At 46.9% G+C, this 16,901-nt stretch overlaps 1 protein-coding gene across 1 annotated transcript in view; it reads left to right on the top strand.

Moving 5' to 3' along the window:
• Positions 1–16,901, top strand: part of LOC138353089 (carbonic anhydrase-related protein 10-like) — a gene marked incomplete in the record, with an annotated part of 89,705 nt that overhangs the window by 39,890 nt on the left and 32,914 nt on the right. The window contains 2 exon segments of the mRNA XM_069305754.1: positions 7,464–7,520; positions 10,682–10,818. Coding sequence (XP_069161855.1) covers positions 7,464–7,520; positions 10,682–10,818 — 194 coding nt within the window.

The raw sequence follows: 16,901 nt of genomic DNA, 5'->3' as shown, positions 1-16,901 counted from the left end.
TATTCTTTTTATGTGGGCTTCAGGAGACAGGTTTGGTGTGATAGCAACTCCTAGATCTTTCTCTCTGTCCTTTTTCGTAGGGGAGTTCATCTCCCATTTAGTATTCTGTGTCTGGCCTCCTGTTTCCATCGCCTAATTTCATGACCTTACATTTACTCGGGTTGACCTTTAGTAGCCATGTGTTGGACCATTTATTCAGTTTGTTTAGATCATCTTGTAGTCTCAAACTATCATCCTCCGTCTTAATCCTTCTCATAATTTTTGCATCATCAGCAAACATTGAGAGGAACGATTCTATACCCTCTGGGATATAATTTGCATATATCAGGAACAGTATAGGTCCAAGGACTGATCCCTGTGGGACTCCACGGGTGACGCCTCACCGCTCTGTGACCTCACCCCTCACAGTGACTCGCTGTCTTCTGTTGCTTAGATACTCCCTTATCCAGTGGAATACCTTCCCTTTCACTCCTGCCTGCATTTCCAGCTTGTGCACTAGTCTCCTATGGGGTACTGTTTCAAAGGCTTTCTGGCAATCCAAAAATATGCAGTCCTGCATATTGTGTGTGTGTGCGTGTGTGTGTGTGTGTGTGTGTGTGTGTGTGTGTGTGTGTGTGTGTGTGTGTGTGTGTGTGTGTGTGTGTGTGTGTGTGTGTGTGTGTGTGTGTGTGTGTGTGTGTGTGTGTGTGTGTGTGTGCGTGCGTATCAGGCGACGGACATAAAGGCGGAGTCCAAGAGCTAACAGCTCGGTCCCGCAGGCACAAAGAGTAAATAAAAATACAGTCACAAGCTTTATTTGTTTTATCTGTCTTTGTGTGAGAGAATAGCAGGCAGGTGGGCGGCTACACCCACACGCCGCCCACAGTACACTGAGGGTGGGCGGCTACACCCACACGCCGCCCACAGTACACTGAGGGTGGGCGGCTACACCCACACGCCGCCCACAGTACACTGAGGGTGGGCGGCTACACCCACACACACCGCCCACAACACACTGAGGGCGGGCGGCTACACCCACACACACCGCCCACAACATACTGAAGGTGGGCGGCTACACCCACACACACCGCCCACAACACACTGAGGGTGGGCGGCTACACCCACACACACCACCAACAACACACTGAGGGCGGGCGGCTACACCCACACACACCGCCCACAACACACTGAGGGCGGGCGGCTACACCCACACACACCACCACAACACACTGAGGGTGGACGGCTACACCCACACACACCACCACAACACACTGAGGGCGGGCGGCTACACCCACACACCACCACAACACACTGAGGGCGGGCGGCTACACCCACACACCACCACAACACACTGAGGGCGGGCGGCTACACCCACACACCACCACAACACACTGAGGGCGGGCGGCTACACCCACACACCACCACAACACACTGAGGGCGGGCGGCTACACCCACACACCACCACAACACACTGAGGGTGGGCGGCTACACCCACACACCACCACAACACACTGAGGGCGGGCGGCTACACCCACACACACCACCACAACACACTGAGGGTGGGCGGCTACACCCACACACACCACCAACAACACACTGAGGGTGGGCGGCTACACCCACACACACCACCAACAACACACTGAGAGCGGGCGGCTACACCCACACACCACCACAACACACTGAGGGTGGGCGGCTACACCCACACACCACCAACAACACACTGAGGGCGGGCGGCTACACCCACACACACCACCACAACACACTGAGGGTGGGCGGCTACACCCACACACCACCAACAACACACTGAGGGCGGGCGGCTACACCCACACACACCACCACAACACACTGAGGGTGGGCGGCTACACCCACACACCACCAACAACACACTGAGGGTGGGCGGCTACACCCACACACACCACCAACAACACACTGAGGGCGGGCGGCTACACCCACACACCACCACAACACACTGATGGTGGGCGGCTACACCCACAACACACTGATGGTGGGCGGCTACACCCACACACCACCACAACACACTGAGGGCGGGGGGCTACACCCACACACCGTTGAAAGCTGGTATAAAACCGTTAGCTCCGCCCACCACGCATGTAATATTTAAAAATCCCATCCAATAGCGACGACTCCAAGTCATATCTAGAAGGTAATTTCATTCATTTTAACGCATGTCTACTTTCTCACCATTTTCCCGCCCTGTATTTAAATGTTTTTGAATAAGTGGGATTTATGCCTAGAGCCCCAGTGCTCGGAGCGTGTCGTACCCGGCCAACTGCCGGTCAACGAAAGAAAATCCTGTCAAGAATAGCCGGTCCTCAGTGGTTTAGCCTCGTCCTTGTCGTCACAACTCATAACTTGGGCTGTTTCTCTACAATTTTAAACAATTTCCGCAAAAATAGTCTGCCATTAAAAGTTAGCTGGAAAAGTCTTCACCTCTTACGGCCGCCAGCGCTAGTCATCTTGCAGGTCTGCCCAATCGCCAAATTTTACCTTCTGTATTCTCTCATAAATTTACATTAATATTAACCCAATACTGTTAATTTGTAAGAAAAAATATTATGTATATTAGAAGCTAGTCTCTTCTCTGTTAGTCGTTATTTGCACAAGTGCTCCAAATTGAGAGCACGAGCAAGCACATGTGGCAACACTGTGTAAGGGTTGCCAAACGCTAAATCGGAAACATCTTTTAGTACTTGGTTATTAAAAGCTAAATTTCCCATCGCGCTTTATGGCTCAGGCGACCTTAGAGGACAGTAGCTAATTCTTGGCCTTATACCACCCACCTCCTCCAATTTTAATGTTATGAAGTCTTTACACATTCAGCCCACTGAAAGCTGCGTAATGACTCAATTACCTCTTGGTGTTATTGGAACCATGGGAAGGGGGGGGGGGCGGATTCATTTATGTTTTAATGTTATAACAATGTCATTAACAGATTAACAACCATCAATCCAATAACATTACCAATGTCCCAAGTACATCAGGGTTTTCTACTCATCAATATATATATATATATATATATATATATATATATATATATATATATATATATATATATATATATATATATATATATATATATTATATATATATATATATATATATATATATATATATATATATATATATATACATATATGCAATTGACGATCACAAAACACTGATCATTTTATGCGGAAAATGCCTATATTTCCGCATATACATATATCAAACACAAATAAGTCCTGATAAAACCAATACAAATATAAATGATAATGAGTTAATAAAGCCAAATAATGGCGCCACGAACAAAATAAAAGGCAAAGTGCACAATCTGTGGCTGTTATATAAACAAACCCAATAGGCAGAGGGACCAGGCCAGTGTTTCCCAAATAATTGTTTCACTAGCTGCGGCGGCCGGGGTTATGGGAGGTCATCTCCGGTCAACCTGGGCTTGGGAAGGTTAATTGCATTTCATATTTGTGTTGCTTTAGGTAATTCAGAGGTAATTATGCAAAGAGGAATTTTAAGAGGATATTTAAGATATAAAGAGTAGGCATAACAGGTCATGAGAGATTATTGATGAATTGAGGTAGTAAGAGGACTATGAAGAAGGAAGAGAAGAGGACCATCTACAAGAGGACCATCTACAAGAGGAGCATCTACAAGAGGACCATCTACAAGAGGACCATCTAGAAGAGGACCATCTACAAGAGGAGCATCTACAAGAGGACCATCTACAAGAGGAGCATCTACAAGAGGAGCATCTACAAGAGGACCATCTACAAGAGGACCATCTACAAGAGGACCATCTACAAGAGGACCATCTACAAGACGAGCATCTACAAGAGGACCATCTACAAGAGGACCATCTACAAGAGGACCATCTACAAAAGGACCATCTACAAGAGGAGCATCTACAAGAGGAGCATCTACAAGAGAACCATCTACAAGAGGACCATCTACAAGAGGACCATCTACAAGAGGACCATCTACAAGAGGACCATCTACAAGAGGACCATCTACAAGAGGACCATCTACAAGAGGACCATCTACAAGAGGACCATCTACAAGAGGACCATCTACAAGAGGACCATCTACAAGAGGACCATCTACAAGAGGACCATCTACAAGAGAACCATCTACAAGAGGACCATCTACAAGAGAACCATCTACAAGAGGACCATCTACAAGAGGACCATCTACAAGAGGACCATCTACAAGAGGACCATCTACAAGAGGACTTAGATCCTATAAAATAACAAAGCTATTCTCCTTGACAATGAAATACAATATAGAAATTCACGTTTTCTAACAACCAGTAGAAACTTTAGTTTTGAGAAAACAATGTTTTTTAAGCACTAATAAATATAAACTCACCCCAAAAAATCTTAAATTTCCCACAGAAAAAAACACCAAACGAGCAGCCATAATAGAGCACCTCTTTTGTGATGTTCGCTTAAAATTATTTTAATTTTTGTTTGAAGTAGTGTAAATTATAACAGCAATTTTCCTTTTTTTTAATAACAAATAGTTAATTATCCGAGGTGAAAGGTGCCTCGTTAAAAACGCGATCTGGTGACACAAACACACATTAAAACTCACCAGACTGATCACATTATAAGTCAATTTTTCTTGCAAAGTTTCTTGTTTTTCTTATTCTAATTTTCTTGCTGAATAGGAATGTGTATTTACGTGTTTTTCTTTGATGATAAGTTTTCTATTTCTTTCTTGAGTTGCAACTTGAGTAAGCGATTTGGTTGAGCGCGAGATAACTAGGTCATCAGACTAACTTGATGGGTAAGACTGTAGTGAGTCAAGTTAGACTAGTTTAAGGTAGTTAAGCATTAGGTAAGACTATATAACACTGTGAGAGATGGGAACAAAATGCATTCTTTACTCTTCAATTCATCGTACTAAATATTCTATTCTTTAAAACAGTTCACTCACTGAGTAAAATCTCATCACCCTATGAGTGAAAAACTCATCACACTCAGTGAAAAACTCATCACACTCAGTGAAAAACTCATCACTCAGTGAAAAACTCATCACAGTGAAAAACTCATCACTCAGTGAAAAACTCACCACACTCAGTGAAAAACTCATCACTCAGTGAAAAACTCATCACTCAGTGAAAAACTCATCACACTCAGTGAAAAACTCATCACACTCAGTGAAAAACTCATCATCAGCCTATAAATGAAAACCTCACCATCTTATGAGTGAAAAACTCATCAATTTAAGAATAAAAAAACATATCACCTCCTGAGTGAAAAACAGACATCAGACTCTGATTGAAAAAAAATGAGTTGGTTTAAGATGTGTGAGAGAAAAAGTCTTTAAAAGTCTTATATTGTAAACGTTTTTCTCTAACGTTATCAGGTAACGTTGTTAGTTGGTAGTTAGCTTCTTATCAAAGAAGCTGCTGCAGTTGTTGCCCCCCCCCCCTAGCTATCAGCAGGTGTTCCCCGGGGCCTTCAGCAGTTGTTTCCTGGGTCCTCCAGCAGGTGTTTCACGGGGTCTCCAGCAGGTGTTTACCGGGGCCTCCAGCAGGTGTTTCCCGGGGCCTCCAGCAGGTGTTTCATGGGTCCTACAGCAGGTGTTTCCCGGGGCCTCCAGCAGGTGTTTCATGGGTCCTACAGCAGGTGTTCCCGGGGCCTCCAGCAGGTGTTTCCCAGGGCCTCCAGCAGGTGTTCCCCGGGGCCTCTAGCAGGTGTTTCCCAGGGCCTCCAGCAGGTGTTCCCCGGGGTCTCCAGCAGGTGTTTACCGGGGCCTCCAGCAGGTGTTCCCCGGGGCCTCCAGCAGGTGTTCCCCGGGGGCCTCCAGCAGGTGTTCCCCGGGGCCTCCAGCAGGTGTTCCCCGGGGCCTCCAGCAGGTGTTCCCCGGGGCCTCCAGCAGGTGTTCCCCGGGGCCTCCAGCAGGTGTTCCCCGGGGCCTCCAGCAGGTGTTCCCCGGGGCCTCCAGCAGGTGTTCCCCGGGGCCTCCAGCAGGTGTTCCCCGGGGCCTCCAGCAGGTGTTCCCCGGGGCCTCCAGCAGGTGTTTTCCTTGGCCGACCATCAAGTGCAGGAGGTGTAAGCCATTGTAAAAATATATAAATCAATTTAAAAACACCCTTAACACGCAAGTTCGAATCAACTTTAAATCCGGATCTTAAGAGAGTTTCTGTGTTATCAGCACTTCCTGCTCCTGCTGCCCCTGCTGCTGCAGCTGCTGCTACTGCTGCTGCTGCTGCAGGTGTTACTGCAGCTGCGCCTGCCAGGTGCAGGTCGACCCGCCTCGGGTTCGCATAGTAGTCACGAGTTGCAGCAATCCTTCAGGCAGTCTCGCAGGTGTTTTTGTAATCCGGATACCTTGATCGCCTGCCTTCTTGGGAGATTTCATGTCCTCGCCTTGATACGGGGGGGATTTAATGCTTTTTAAGGGATTGGCATGAAGGTTGAGGAGCGTAGAGAGAGCGAGAGCGAGAGAGAGAGAGAGAGAGAGAGAGAGAGAGAGAGAGAGAGAGAGAGAGAGAGAGAGAGAGAGAGAGAGAGAGAGAGAGAGAGAGAGAGAGAGCGAGAGAGAGCGAGAGAGAGCGAGAGAGAGCGAGAGAGAGCGAGAGAGAGCGAGAGAGAGCGAGAGAGCGAGAGAGAGAGAGAGAGAGAGAGAGAGAGAGAGAGAGAGAGAGAGAGAGAGAGAGAGAGAGAGAGAGAGAGAGAGAGAGAGAGAGAGAGAGAGAGAGAGAGAGAGAGCTAGAGAGCCCACACCAAGAGTCAGACCAAGGTTCAGGGGACACAAGAGGCGGGTAATCCCGACCAATGCATCACACATAATGGCATAAAGACGCCGCCGTAATTGAAAACATAGAGAAAAATGTTGGGTCGGGCCGTTCCTCATCCCGCTCAGAGATACGACACGTTCCTCTCTATTAAAATATTGCAGTTAATATTGTCTCGGAACGGACAGTGTGTGTGTGTGTGTGTGTGTGTGTGTGTGTGTGTGTGTGTGTGTGTGTGTGTGTGTGTGTGTGTGTGTGTGTGTGTGTGTGTGTGTGTGTGTATGTGTGTGTGTGTGTGTGTGTGTGTGTGTGTGTGTGTGTGTGTGTGTAGGTGTGTGTGTGTGTGTGTGTGTGTGTGTGTGTGTGTGTGTGTGTGTGTGTGTGTGTGTGTGTGTGTGTGTGTGTGTGTGTGTGTGTGTGTGTGTTTGTGTGTGTATGTGTGTGTACTCACCTAGCCTGGATGAATATAACTCAAATTAGAATTCAAAAACTGTATTCATAAATGCTTATACACTAATAAGAGGGTTCACAAAATTTCAAGAACATTAATACATAAGAATAAAGATAATTAAAACAGCCTAATACTCACCATCATCATATATGTGAATATATATATATATATATATATATATATATATATATATATATATATATATATATATATATATATATATACATATATGGTGTATGATATACACAGGACCATAATCAACGTATTTTTTTGTTACAGGGGGTCTGGGCGTCAGCTGGGACTGGGGCAAGTGGTGGACTTACGACGGCATCTCTGGTAAGTTCCTCCCTACTGTTGCACGCAGTGAGCTAAGTGTGTGTGCTGGGAGTGTGGTGAGTGTGTGCTGGGAGTGTGGTGAGTGTGTGCTAGGAGTGTGTGCTGGGAGTGTGGTGAGTGTGTGCTGGGAGTGTGTGCTGGGAGTGTGGTGAGTGTGTGCTGGGAGTGTGGTGAGTGTGTGCTGGGAGTGTGTGCTGGGAGTGTAGTGAGTGTGTGCTGGGAGTGTGTGCTGGGAGTGTAGTGAGTGTGTGCTGGGAGTGTGTGCTGGGAGTGTGTGCTGGGAGTGTAGTGAGTGTGTGCTGGGAGTGTGTGCTGGGAGTGATTCAAGACTAACACGCGACAAGTGTGGCCTATGAACAAAATTACTACCATAGTAATAACGCCATATTTCCAATTAGTTCACCAGGTTATTATCAATAATATATATAATCTTACGATTTGTATTATTATTTAACAATTAAATTTAATTGTATTATTTTTGTATTAAAAAAATACATTAATTTTATACGACTTTAAACTGTATAAAAACTAGGATTTCCATGTGGGGTTTTTTGCTGCCTGGCCAACGAGCTAATGGGACACATCTCTCGCTGGGAACATAATCGCCTCCACTACACTGTTTCCACCACAGGCTCCAAACATTCAAACATTTGTGGCCAGGGGGCATGATATGCCCTTCATCCCCTCAACTTGTCTCGCTGTAGTGCCGCAGTCATTTCCGATTACAAGCAGCCGGGGAGTGAACACTATTGAAGTATATTTATTCAGACAAAAATAAAAAATACATCTCAAAGGGATAGATTAGCTTAGGCTATTTCTATCCCCTGAATAGTATTTATATGTATTATCAAGGGGTTTAATCAGCTTATCAATTTACTAGTTTACTGTAGATTTTAGCGTAAATTTTAGTTCACGCTCAGGACTGTAATATACTCGCTGGGTGGTCAGTGGGTATCGGTTATACACAAGGCATAAGATTAGTAGACACTCTGAGGTATGATAGACGTAACCCGTACTTGCTTAGATTTATTTTAAGAAATAAATTTTGTCGTGTTTACGGTTTGAAATAAGACAGCTTATAACCTAAATGATCTTACCATTCAATAGAACTTTTGTTATGGTGTATGTGTAGTGTGGTGTTGTGTGTGTAGTGTGGTGTTATGTGGTGAAGTGTGGTGTTATGTGGTGAAGTGTGGTGTTATGTGGTGAAGTGTGGTGTTATGTGGTGAAGTGTGGTGTTATGTGGTGAAGTGTGGTGTTATAGTGTGGTGTATTCTTCACTGTAGCACAAAAGTTTCCATTTGTGCCTAAGTTCCAAACTGTCCTTTTTTAATGTTATGCATTTTGTTCTAACCCTTCGCATATGTATTTCTCCGTTTTCTGCAGCGCAGACTGTTTTATTCTGTTATTCTCTCTCTATGCACTTATTCCCGACTTGCTATCTCCTTCTTTCTCCTTCAAGATACCGTGAATTGTTGCTGTTTTTCTCCTTGTCTTAGGGTTCGTGTGCAGGTGTTTTGGGAGTGTGTTCATTTTATGTATCGTGAGATATCATGATTCATGATATCTCATGATTCACACAGGATAGCATGAGATATCATGTTTGTGTATTTCGTGATATCTTCCATCACGCTCTGTGCTGCCAAGTTCCTTAGTTTATTCTCACATTGTACATCCCTTCCCCCCAAGGAGCTCATTTATCCTCGCACTGTGTGTGTTTGTGTGTGTGTGTGTGTGTGTTTGTGTGTGTGTGTGTGTGTTTGTGTGTGTGTGTGTGTGTGTGTGTGTACTCACCTAGTTGTGCTTGCGGGGGTTGAGCTCTGGCTCTTTGGTCCCGCCTCTCAACTGTCAATCAACAGGTGTACAGGTTCCTGAGCCTATTGGGCTCTATCATATCTACACTTGAAACTGTGTATGGAGTCAGCCTCCACCACATCACTGCCTAATGCATTCCATTTGTCAACCACTCTGACACTAAAAAAGTTCTTTCTAATATCTCTGTGGCTCATTTGGGCACTCAGTTTCCACCTGTGTCCCCTTGTTCGCGTACCACCAGTGTTGAATAGTTTACCCTCGTCTACCCTGTCAATTCCCATGAGGATTTTGTAGGTAGTGATCATGTCTCCTCTTACTCTTCTGTCTTCTAGTGTAGAAAGGTGCATTTCCCGCAGCCTTTCTTCGTAACTCATGCCTCTTAGTTCTGGGACTAGCCTAATGGCATACCTCTGAAGTTTCTCCAGCTTCGTTTTGTGCTTGACTAGATACGGGCTCCATGCTGGGGCCGCATACTCCAGGATTGGTCTTACATATGTGGTGTACAAGATTCTGAATGATTCCTTACACAGGTTCCTGAACGCTGTTCTGATGTTAGCCAGCCTCGCATATGCCGCAGACGTTATTCTTTTTATGTGGGCTTCAGGAGACAGGTTTGGTGTGATATCAACTCCTAGATCTTTCTCTGTCCGTTTCATTAAGTAGTTCATCTCCTATTTTGTATCCTGTGTCTGGCCTCCTGTTTCCATCGCCTAGTTTCATTAATTTGCATTTACTTGGGTTGAACTTCAACAGCCATTTGTTGGACCATTCACTCAGTCTGTCTAGGTCATCTTGTAGCCTCCTACTATCATCCTCTGTTTCAATCCACCTCATAATTTTTGCATCATCAACAAACAATGAGAGAAACGAGTCTATACCCTCTGGGAGATCATTTACATATATCAGAAACAGTATAGATTCAAGGACTGACCCCTGCGGGACCCAGTCCTTGGACCTATACTGTTTCTGATATATGTAAGTGATCTCCCAGAGGGTGTATATATGTGTGTGTGTGTGTGTGTGTGTGTGTGTGTGTGTGTGTGTGTGTGTGTGTGTGTGTGTGTGTGTGTGTGTGTGTGTGTGTGTGTGTGTGTGTGTGTGTGTGATTCACCATGCCTGATCCACCACACTCACCCTCCCTCTCCTCCCGCCCCCCCCCACCACTCTTCCCCCACCACACCCCCCAACACACTCCCCTCACCACACTCCCCCCCCCCCCAACACACTCACTCCCCAACACACTCCCCCCAACACGCTCACCCCCAACACACTCCCCCCCACCACACTCCCCCCAACACACTCCCCCCCCTACCACACTCACCCCAACACTGCTCATCTCCCCCCAGGTCCACAGTTCTGGGGTCTGATCAACCCAGAATGGTCGCTATGCACCCATGGACGCCGCCAGTCCCCCGTCAACCTGGACCCCAGTACTCTGCTCTTTGACCCCAACTTGCGACCCCTCCACATCGACAAGCACAGAGTAAGTACTCTATTGACCCCCAACCTCTGACCCCCCCCCCCCCCTCTTGATGTAATCCAGACCTCGTATCTCCGTATTGTTTACAATACGCAGTTTACGAGGTCGTAAGTTTACAACCTCGTAAGACGCTACGAGGGTTGTCCTCAAGGTGAGGTTATTATGGGGGGACAGACTTCGTAGCGCTTCCGAGCTCGTAAACTGTTTAGTAAATACCGACCAAGGCCACCATGACTGAGATACGAGGTGCAGAGCTCTTAAGTGTTCCGTCAATCCTGGCGGATTTGTTATGAAGTAATAAGTGGACTTAACACCTCCAGTTTACAACAGTACTCTACATAGTGGTTATGAGTTTACAACAGTACTCTACATAGTGGTTATGAGGTTACAACAGTACTCTACATAGTGGTTATGAGGTTACAACAGTACTCTACATAGTAGTTATGAGTTTACAACAGTACTCTACTTCAAAGGGCTACATGTATACAGTCTACCCAGCTTCACGGTGTATATACACTATGAGTTTACTATAGTTGTGGACTATATTGAGAACTGCAGTAAACTTGAGTAAACTGTTGTGGAGGCCTTAATAACCTTACAAAGGTTGTTAGGCCTTCAGTCCAACAACCTAGTTTTCCACACAACACTTATGTGTGTGTAGGGAGGTGTAGTTCGTAAGAATTCGTGAGTGTATATTCGTGAATACCACCCTTCCATACACCACACTAAGATACACCACACTAAGATACACCACACTAAGATACACCACACTAAGATACACCACACTAAGATACACCACACTAAGATACACCACACTAAGATACACCACACTAAGATACAAACCTTACCCCATACACCCAGTCACATCTCCCGCCACAAGTCGACATGGGGGGAGGCTTATAAATCCCTGTGTAGTGGCCTTAGAGGCGATAATCCCATCAACATCAAGTAGTTTAGAAGCGCTAATGACCATGTAAATATTGCCCTCCCTTCCTCCCCCCCCCCTTCAGATCGGAATTAAATGGAAGGTTTTGATTGGGTGGGACGGCGTAGTTGGAATGGCTAGGCTGATAATGGCTTTTCAATTGCTTGTATTACAGGGGGCACTTAGTGTGTGTGTGTGTGTGTGTGTGTGTGTGTGTGTGTGTGTGTGTGTGTGTGTGTGTGTGTGTGTGTGTGTGTGTGTGTGTGTGTGTGTGTGTGTGTGTGTGTGTGTGTGTGTAAATTCAGGGTGAAGATGATGTCGTTTTTATCTCATTGTTTTGCTATTATAACTCTCACTATCTCATTCTCCCTCACTGTGTCTCCCTCTCCCTCACTCTTACTCTGCGGCGCTCTCACCCCCCCCCTCATCCTTCTTCTACTCACTCTCATATTCATCATCCATCCTCATCTTTCCCCTCATTATCCCTCATTGTAACCGTCGCTTGATCAACACTGCCTCTCTCTCACTCATTGTCTCCTTCATAATCTCTCACCTCTCCCTCACTCTCTCTCACCCTCACTCTACCCCCTCACTTCCCCCCCTCACTCTGGCAGGCTCTTAACTATCACATACCCAGTAATAAAAGCCTTGAGCTTGTCTTTGATCTCCTAACCTGAGAAACTATCGCTAAGTTTGCACATACGAGGGAGGGGGGGGGGGACTCATCAGGGGCTTAACGACCCCCCAAACACGTGGGGGGGGGAGACTCACCAGGGGCTTAACAACCCCCCACACACGGGGGGGACTCACCAGGGGGCTTAACGACCCCCCCCCACACACACACGGAGGACTCAGATGAGTCATAGAGATGTTAGAAAAGTTCATTTGTTAGCGTAAAAGTAGTGATAAATGGAATGAACTAGAGCAACAAATTAGTGAAGCACACTCCCCTCACAATTTTTAAAATGTAAATATGAAAGGGAAAATAGGTCAGGAGTCATTACACTATCCAGCGGCAATAGAAAGGCGGGGTCCACGAGCTGAAGCTCGATCCTGCACACACACATACACACACACACACACACACACACACACACACACACACACACACACACACACACACACACACACACACACACACACACACACACACACACACACACTGATCTGTAGACAGTTGCCATCAATGACAATATTACCAGTAACGAGGAGTGGAGAATTGTGGGGGTGGATAAAATAGGGGTAAATAAAGTAGTTCTAGAGGGGAAGAAGGGGTTCTAGAGGGGGGAGGGGGGTTCTGGAGGGGGTTAGGAGGCTCCCGGCCCCACAGGACCCCCCCACCCCCCCCCCCACTCTTCTGGTGGTGCCCAATCGTGTCCAGTTTCATGAGGTAATACCTCCACTCCGGCCACAAAACACTCCCTCAGGCCAATTAGGTTTTATTAAATTTTCCTCTTCAAGTTATTAATATTAAGGAATTTAAATGAGATTTTTACAATCGACAGGAAAGTATCATTTATTTATTATCTTTATTGTCATATTTTATTGTGATAAGTTGAAAATAACAAAAAAAATGGGAATTTTAACTGTTACTCAAAATCTATTTGACTTTGAGATTTGAATCTATTTGAATTTGACATATTTGACATATTTGAAATATGGTACATGTACCAGATGTCTAGTTACTGCCATAGTGCAGCTGTTACTCCCATAGTGCTGCTGTTACTCCCATAGTGCAGCTGTTACTCCCATAGTGCTGCTGTTACTCCCATAGTGCTGCTGTTACTCCCATAGTGCTGCTGTTACTCCCATAGTGCAGCTGTTACTCCCATAGTGGTGCTGTTACTCCCATAGTGGTGCTGTTACTCCCATAGTGCTGCTGTTACTCCCATAGTGCTGCTGTTACTCCCATAGTGCAGCTGTTACTCCCATAGTGCAGCTGTTACTCCCATAGTGCTGCTGTTACTCCCATAGTGGTGCTGTTACTCCCATAGTGCAGCTGTTACTCCCATAGTGCAGCTGTTACTCCCATAGTGCTGCTGTTACTCCCATAGTGCTGCTGTTACTCCCATAGTGCAGCTGTTACTCCCATAGTGCAGTTGTTACTCCCATAGTGCTGCTGTTACTCCCATAGTGCAGCTGTTACTCCCATAGTGCAGCTGTTACTCCCATAGTGCAGTTGTTACTCCCATAGTGCTGCTGTTACTCCCATAGTGCAGTTGTTACTCCCATAGTGCAGTTGTTACTCCCATAGTGCTGCTGTTACTCCCATAGTGCAGCTGTTACTCCCATAGTGCAGCTGTTACTCCCATAGTGCAGTTGTTACTCCCATAGTGCTGCTGTTACTCCCATAGTGCAGTTGTTACTCCCATAGTGCAGTTGTTACTCCCATAGTGCTGCTGTTACTCCCATAGTGCAGCTGTTACTCCCATAGTGCAGTTGTTACTCCCATAGTGCTGCTGTTACTCCCATAGTGCAGTTGTTACTCCCATAGTGCAGTTGTTACTCCCATAGTGCTGCTGTTACTCCCATAGTGCAGCTGTTACTCCCATAGTGCAGCTGTTACTCCCATAGTGCAGTTGTTACTCCCATAGTGCTGCTGTTACTCCCATAGTGCAGTTGTTACTCCCATAGTGCTGCTGTTACTCCCATAGTGAAGTTGTTACTCCCATAGTGCTGCTGTTACTCCCATAGTGCTGCTGTTACTCCCATAGTGCAGCTGTTACTCCCATAGTGCTGCTGTTACTCCCATAGTGCTGCTGTTACTCCCATAGTGCAGCTGTTACTCCCATAGTGCAGCTGTTACTCCCATAGTGCTGCTGTTACTCCCATAGTGCAGCTGTTACTCCCATAGTGCTGCTGTTACTCCCATAGTGCTGCTGTTACTCCCATAGTGCAGCTGTTACTCCCATAGTGCAGCTGTTACTCCCATAGTGCAGCTGTTACTCCCATAGTGCTGCTGTTACTCCCATAGTGCTGCTGTTACTCCCATAGTGCAGCTGTTACTCCCATAGTGCTGCTGTTACTCCCATAGTGCTGCTGTTACTCCCATAGTGCTGCTGTTACTCCCATAGTGCAGCTGTTACTCCCATAGTACAGCTGTTACTCCCATAGTGCAGCTGTTACTAACAGGGACCGTACACGGGTCCACGATTAACGGGTCGAGTCCCCGCGAAAGACGAGGGATTCGAACTGGCGGCTGGCAGCGACAGCGACAGGGGTTCGCGCCCCGACACACGTCCGCTACACGCGCGCATAACATCCGTCCACAAATCTCGGACACTTGTCTACGAGAGATGAAGAAAACTCATTAAAAGTTATAATTAGAATTTCAAGACAAACAGCGGGAGAGTTTTTGCGTCTGAAACAATCTCTTGGGAGGTGAGGTGGGCCCAGATGAGATGACAGGTGGGCCAAGGTGGGCCCAGGTGACAGGTGGGCCCAGGTGACAGGTGGGCCCAGGTGACAGGTGGGCCAAGGTGGGCCCAGGTGACAGGTGGGCCCAGGTGACAGGTGGGCCCAGGTGACAGGGAGGCCCAGATGAGATGACAGGTGGGCCAAGGTGACAGGTGGGCCTAGGTGACAGGTGGGCCCAGGTGACAGGTGGGCCAAGGTGGGCCCAGGTGACAGGTGGGCCAAGGTGGGCCAAGGTGACAGGTGGGCCCAAGTGACAGGGGGCCCAGGTGGGCCCAGGTGACAGGTGGGCCAAGATGACAGGTGGGCCCAGGTGGACCCATGTGGGGCAGAGCAGTGTGGGCAAGAATGACCCAGTCCCACATAGGTGATAACGACGAGGGAGCCGCGGTGTGTAATTAGTCACGTGTTGGACAATGGTGCAGTTCCCACACACACACACACACACACACACACACACACACACACACACACACACACACACACACACACACACACACACACACAGCCACCACTGGTCCACTAATTACCCTCAACCTTCCACATCCACACATGCTGGCGTGGAGCCCTCAACGCCAGCAGCCACTGTTAACAGGGGACGGCAGCCACTGTTAACAGGGGACGGCAGCCACTGTTAACAGGGGACGGCAGCCACTGTTAACAGGGAACGGCCGCCACTATACAAACATACTGAAAACATACAGACGGAGTCCGCAGAGTTGGACCAGAGTTGTTGGACCCGCCTTACAGGCTACTAAACACATGACTCTGTATGACTAACCATCCTGCGAGATGGGGCCTTGTATTACCACTGCTACCTTATTCAATCTTGTGTTGATGATATCCTCAAAATACATCCGGAGTCTGCCAGTGCAGACCGCTTATCACATGCCTCTGTATGACTAACCATCCTGTGTGATGGGGATTTTTTTAAACATCACCTAGTTAGCTTTTTTGACACACTGTACTCCACTTCATATAGTCTAGGGTAGCTGCACTAATGCAGATGTACCTCATTTATTAATAATAATAAAAAAAAAACATTCTTATCATCATGCAGGCGATGAGTCACAATAACGTGGCTGAAGTATGTTGACCAGACCACACACTAGAAATTGAAGGGACGACGACGTTTCGGTCCGTCCTGGACCATTCTCAAGTCGATTCATGGTCCAGGACGGACCGAAACGTCGTCGTCCCTTCAATTTCTAGTGTGTGGTCTGGTCAACATTCTTATCATCATTATTCCTGAGTAATCTGGGGATATCCAGAGCATAAGTTCGAATCCTCATGACGGCTCCTGTTGATTTTCTCATTATTATTAGTGTATCGGACCCCCCTGTTGATTGGTGGAGGACTGGAACTGGTAGTTCGGGGTTGATATACCATCTTAATCACAGCAATTGGGCTGAGACTCCAGAAGCCAGTCATCGGGGACAGTCTTGAGGAGGGTAGTTGGGCGCGGCTGCTCGGGTCGTTGGGTTGAGGGTCGTTAGCCAAGGCTTAAGAACCATCTGGGGAGAAGCTGGTCTACAAACCTCAGATTTATTTCTTTAAACTCTCACCTGTGGCCCTTGTTGCGTGCGTGTGTGTGTGTGTGTGTGTGTGTGTGTGTGTGTGTGTGTGTGGTGTGCACGTATTGTATGTCTGCTTCTGATAATGACAGTAAAGCACCACATTCATGACAACAGAGCACCACAGACGACAACAGAGCACCACAGACGACAACAGAGCACCACAGACGACA

The sequence above is a fragment of the Procambarus clarkii genome, chromosome 56 (genome assembly GCF_040958095.1).
Source record: "Procambarus clarkii isolate CNS0578487 chromosome 56, FALCON_Pclarkii_2.0, whole genome shotgun sequence".
Taxonomy (NCBI): Eukaryota; Metazoa; Arthropoda; class Malacostraca; order Decapoda; family Cambaridae; genus Procambarus; species Procambarus clarkii.
Note: the sequence above shows the minus strand (reverse complement) of the source record. Positions and strands in the feature narration are given on the sequence as shown.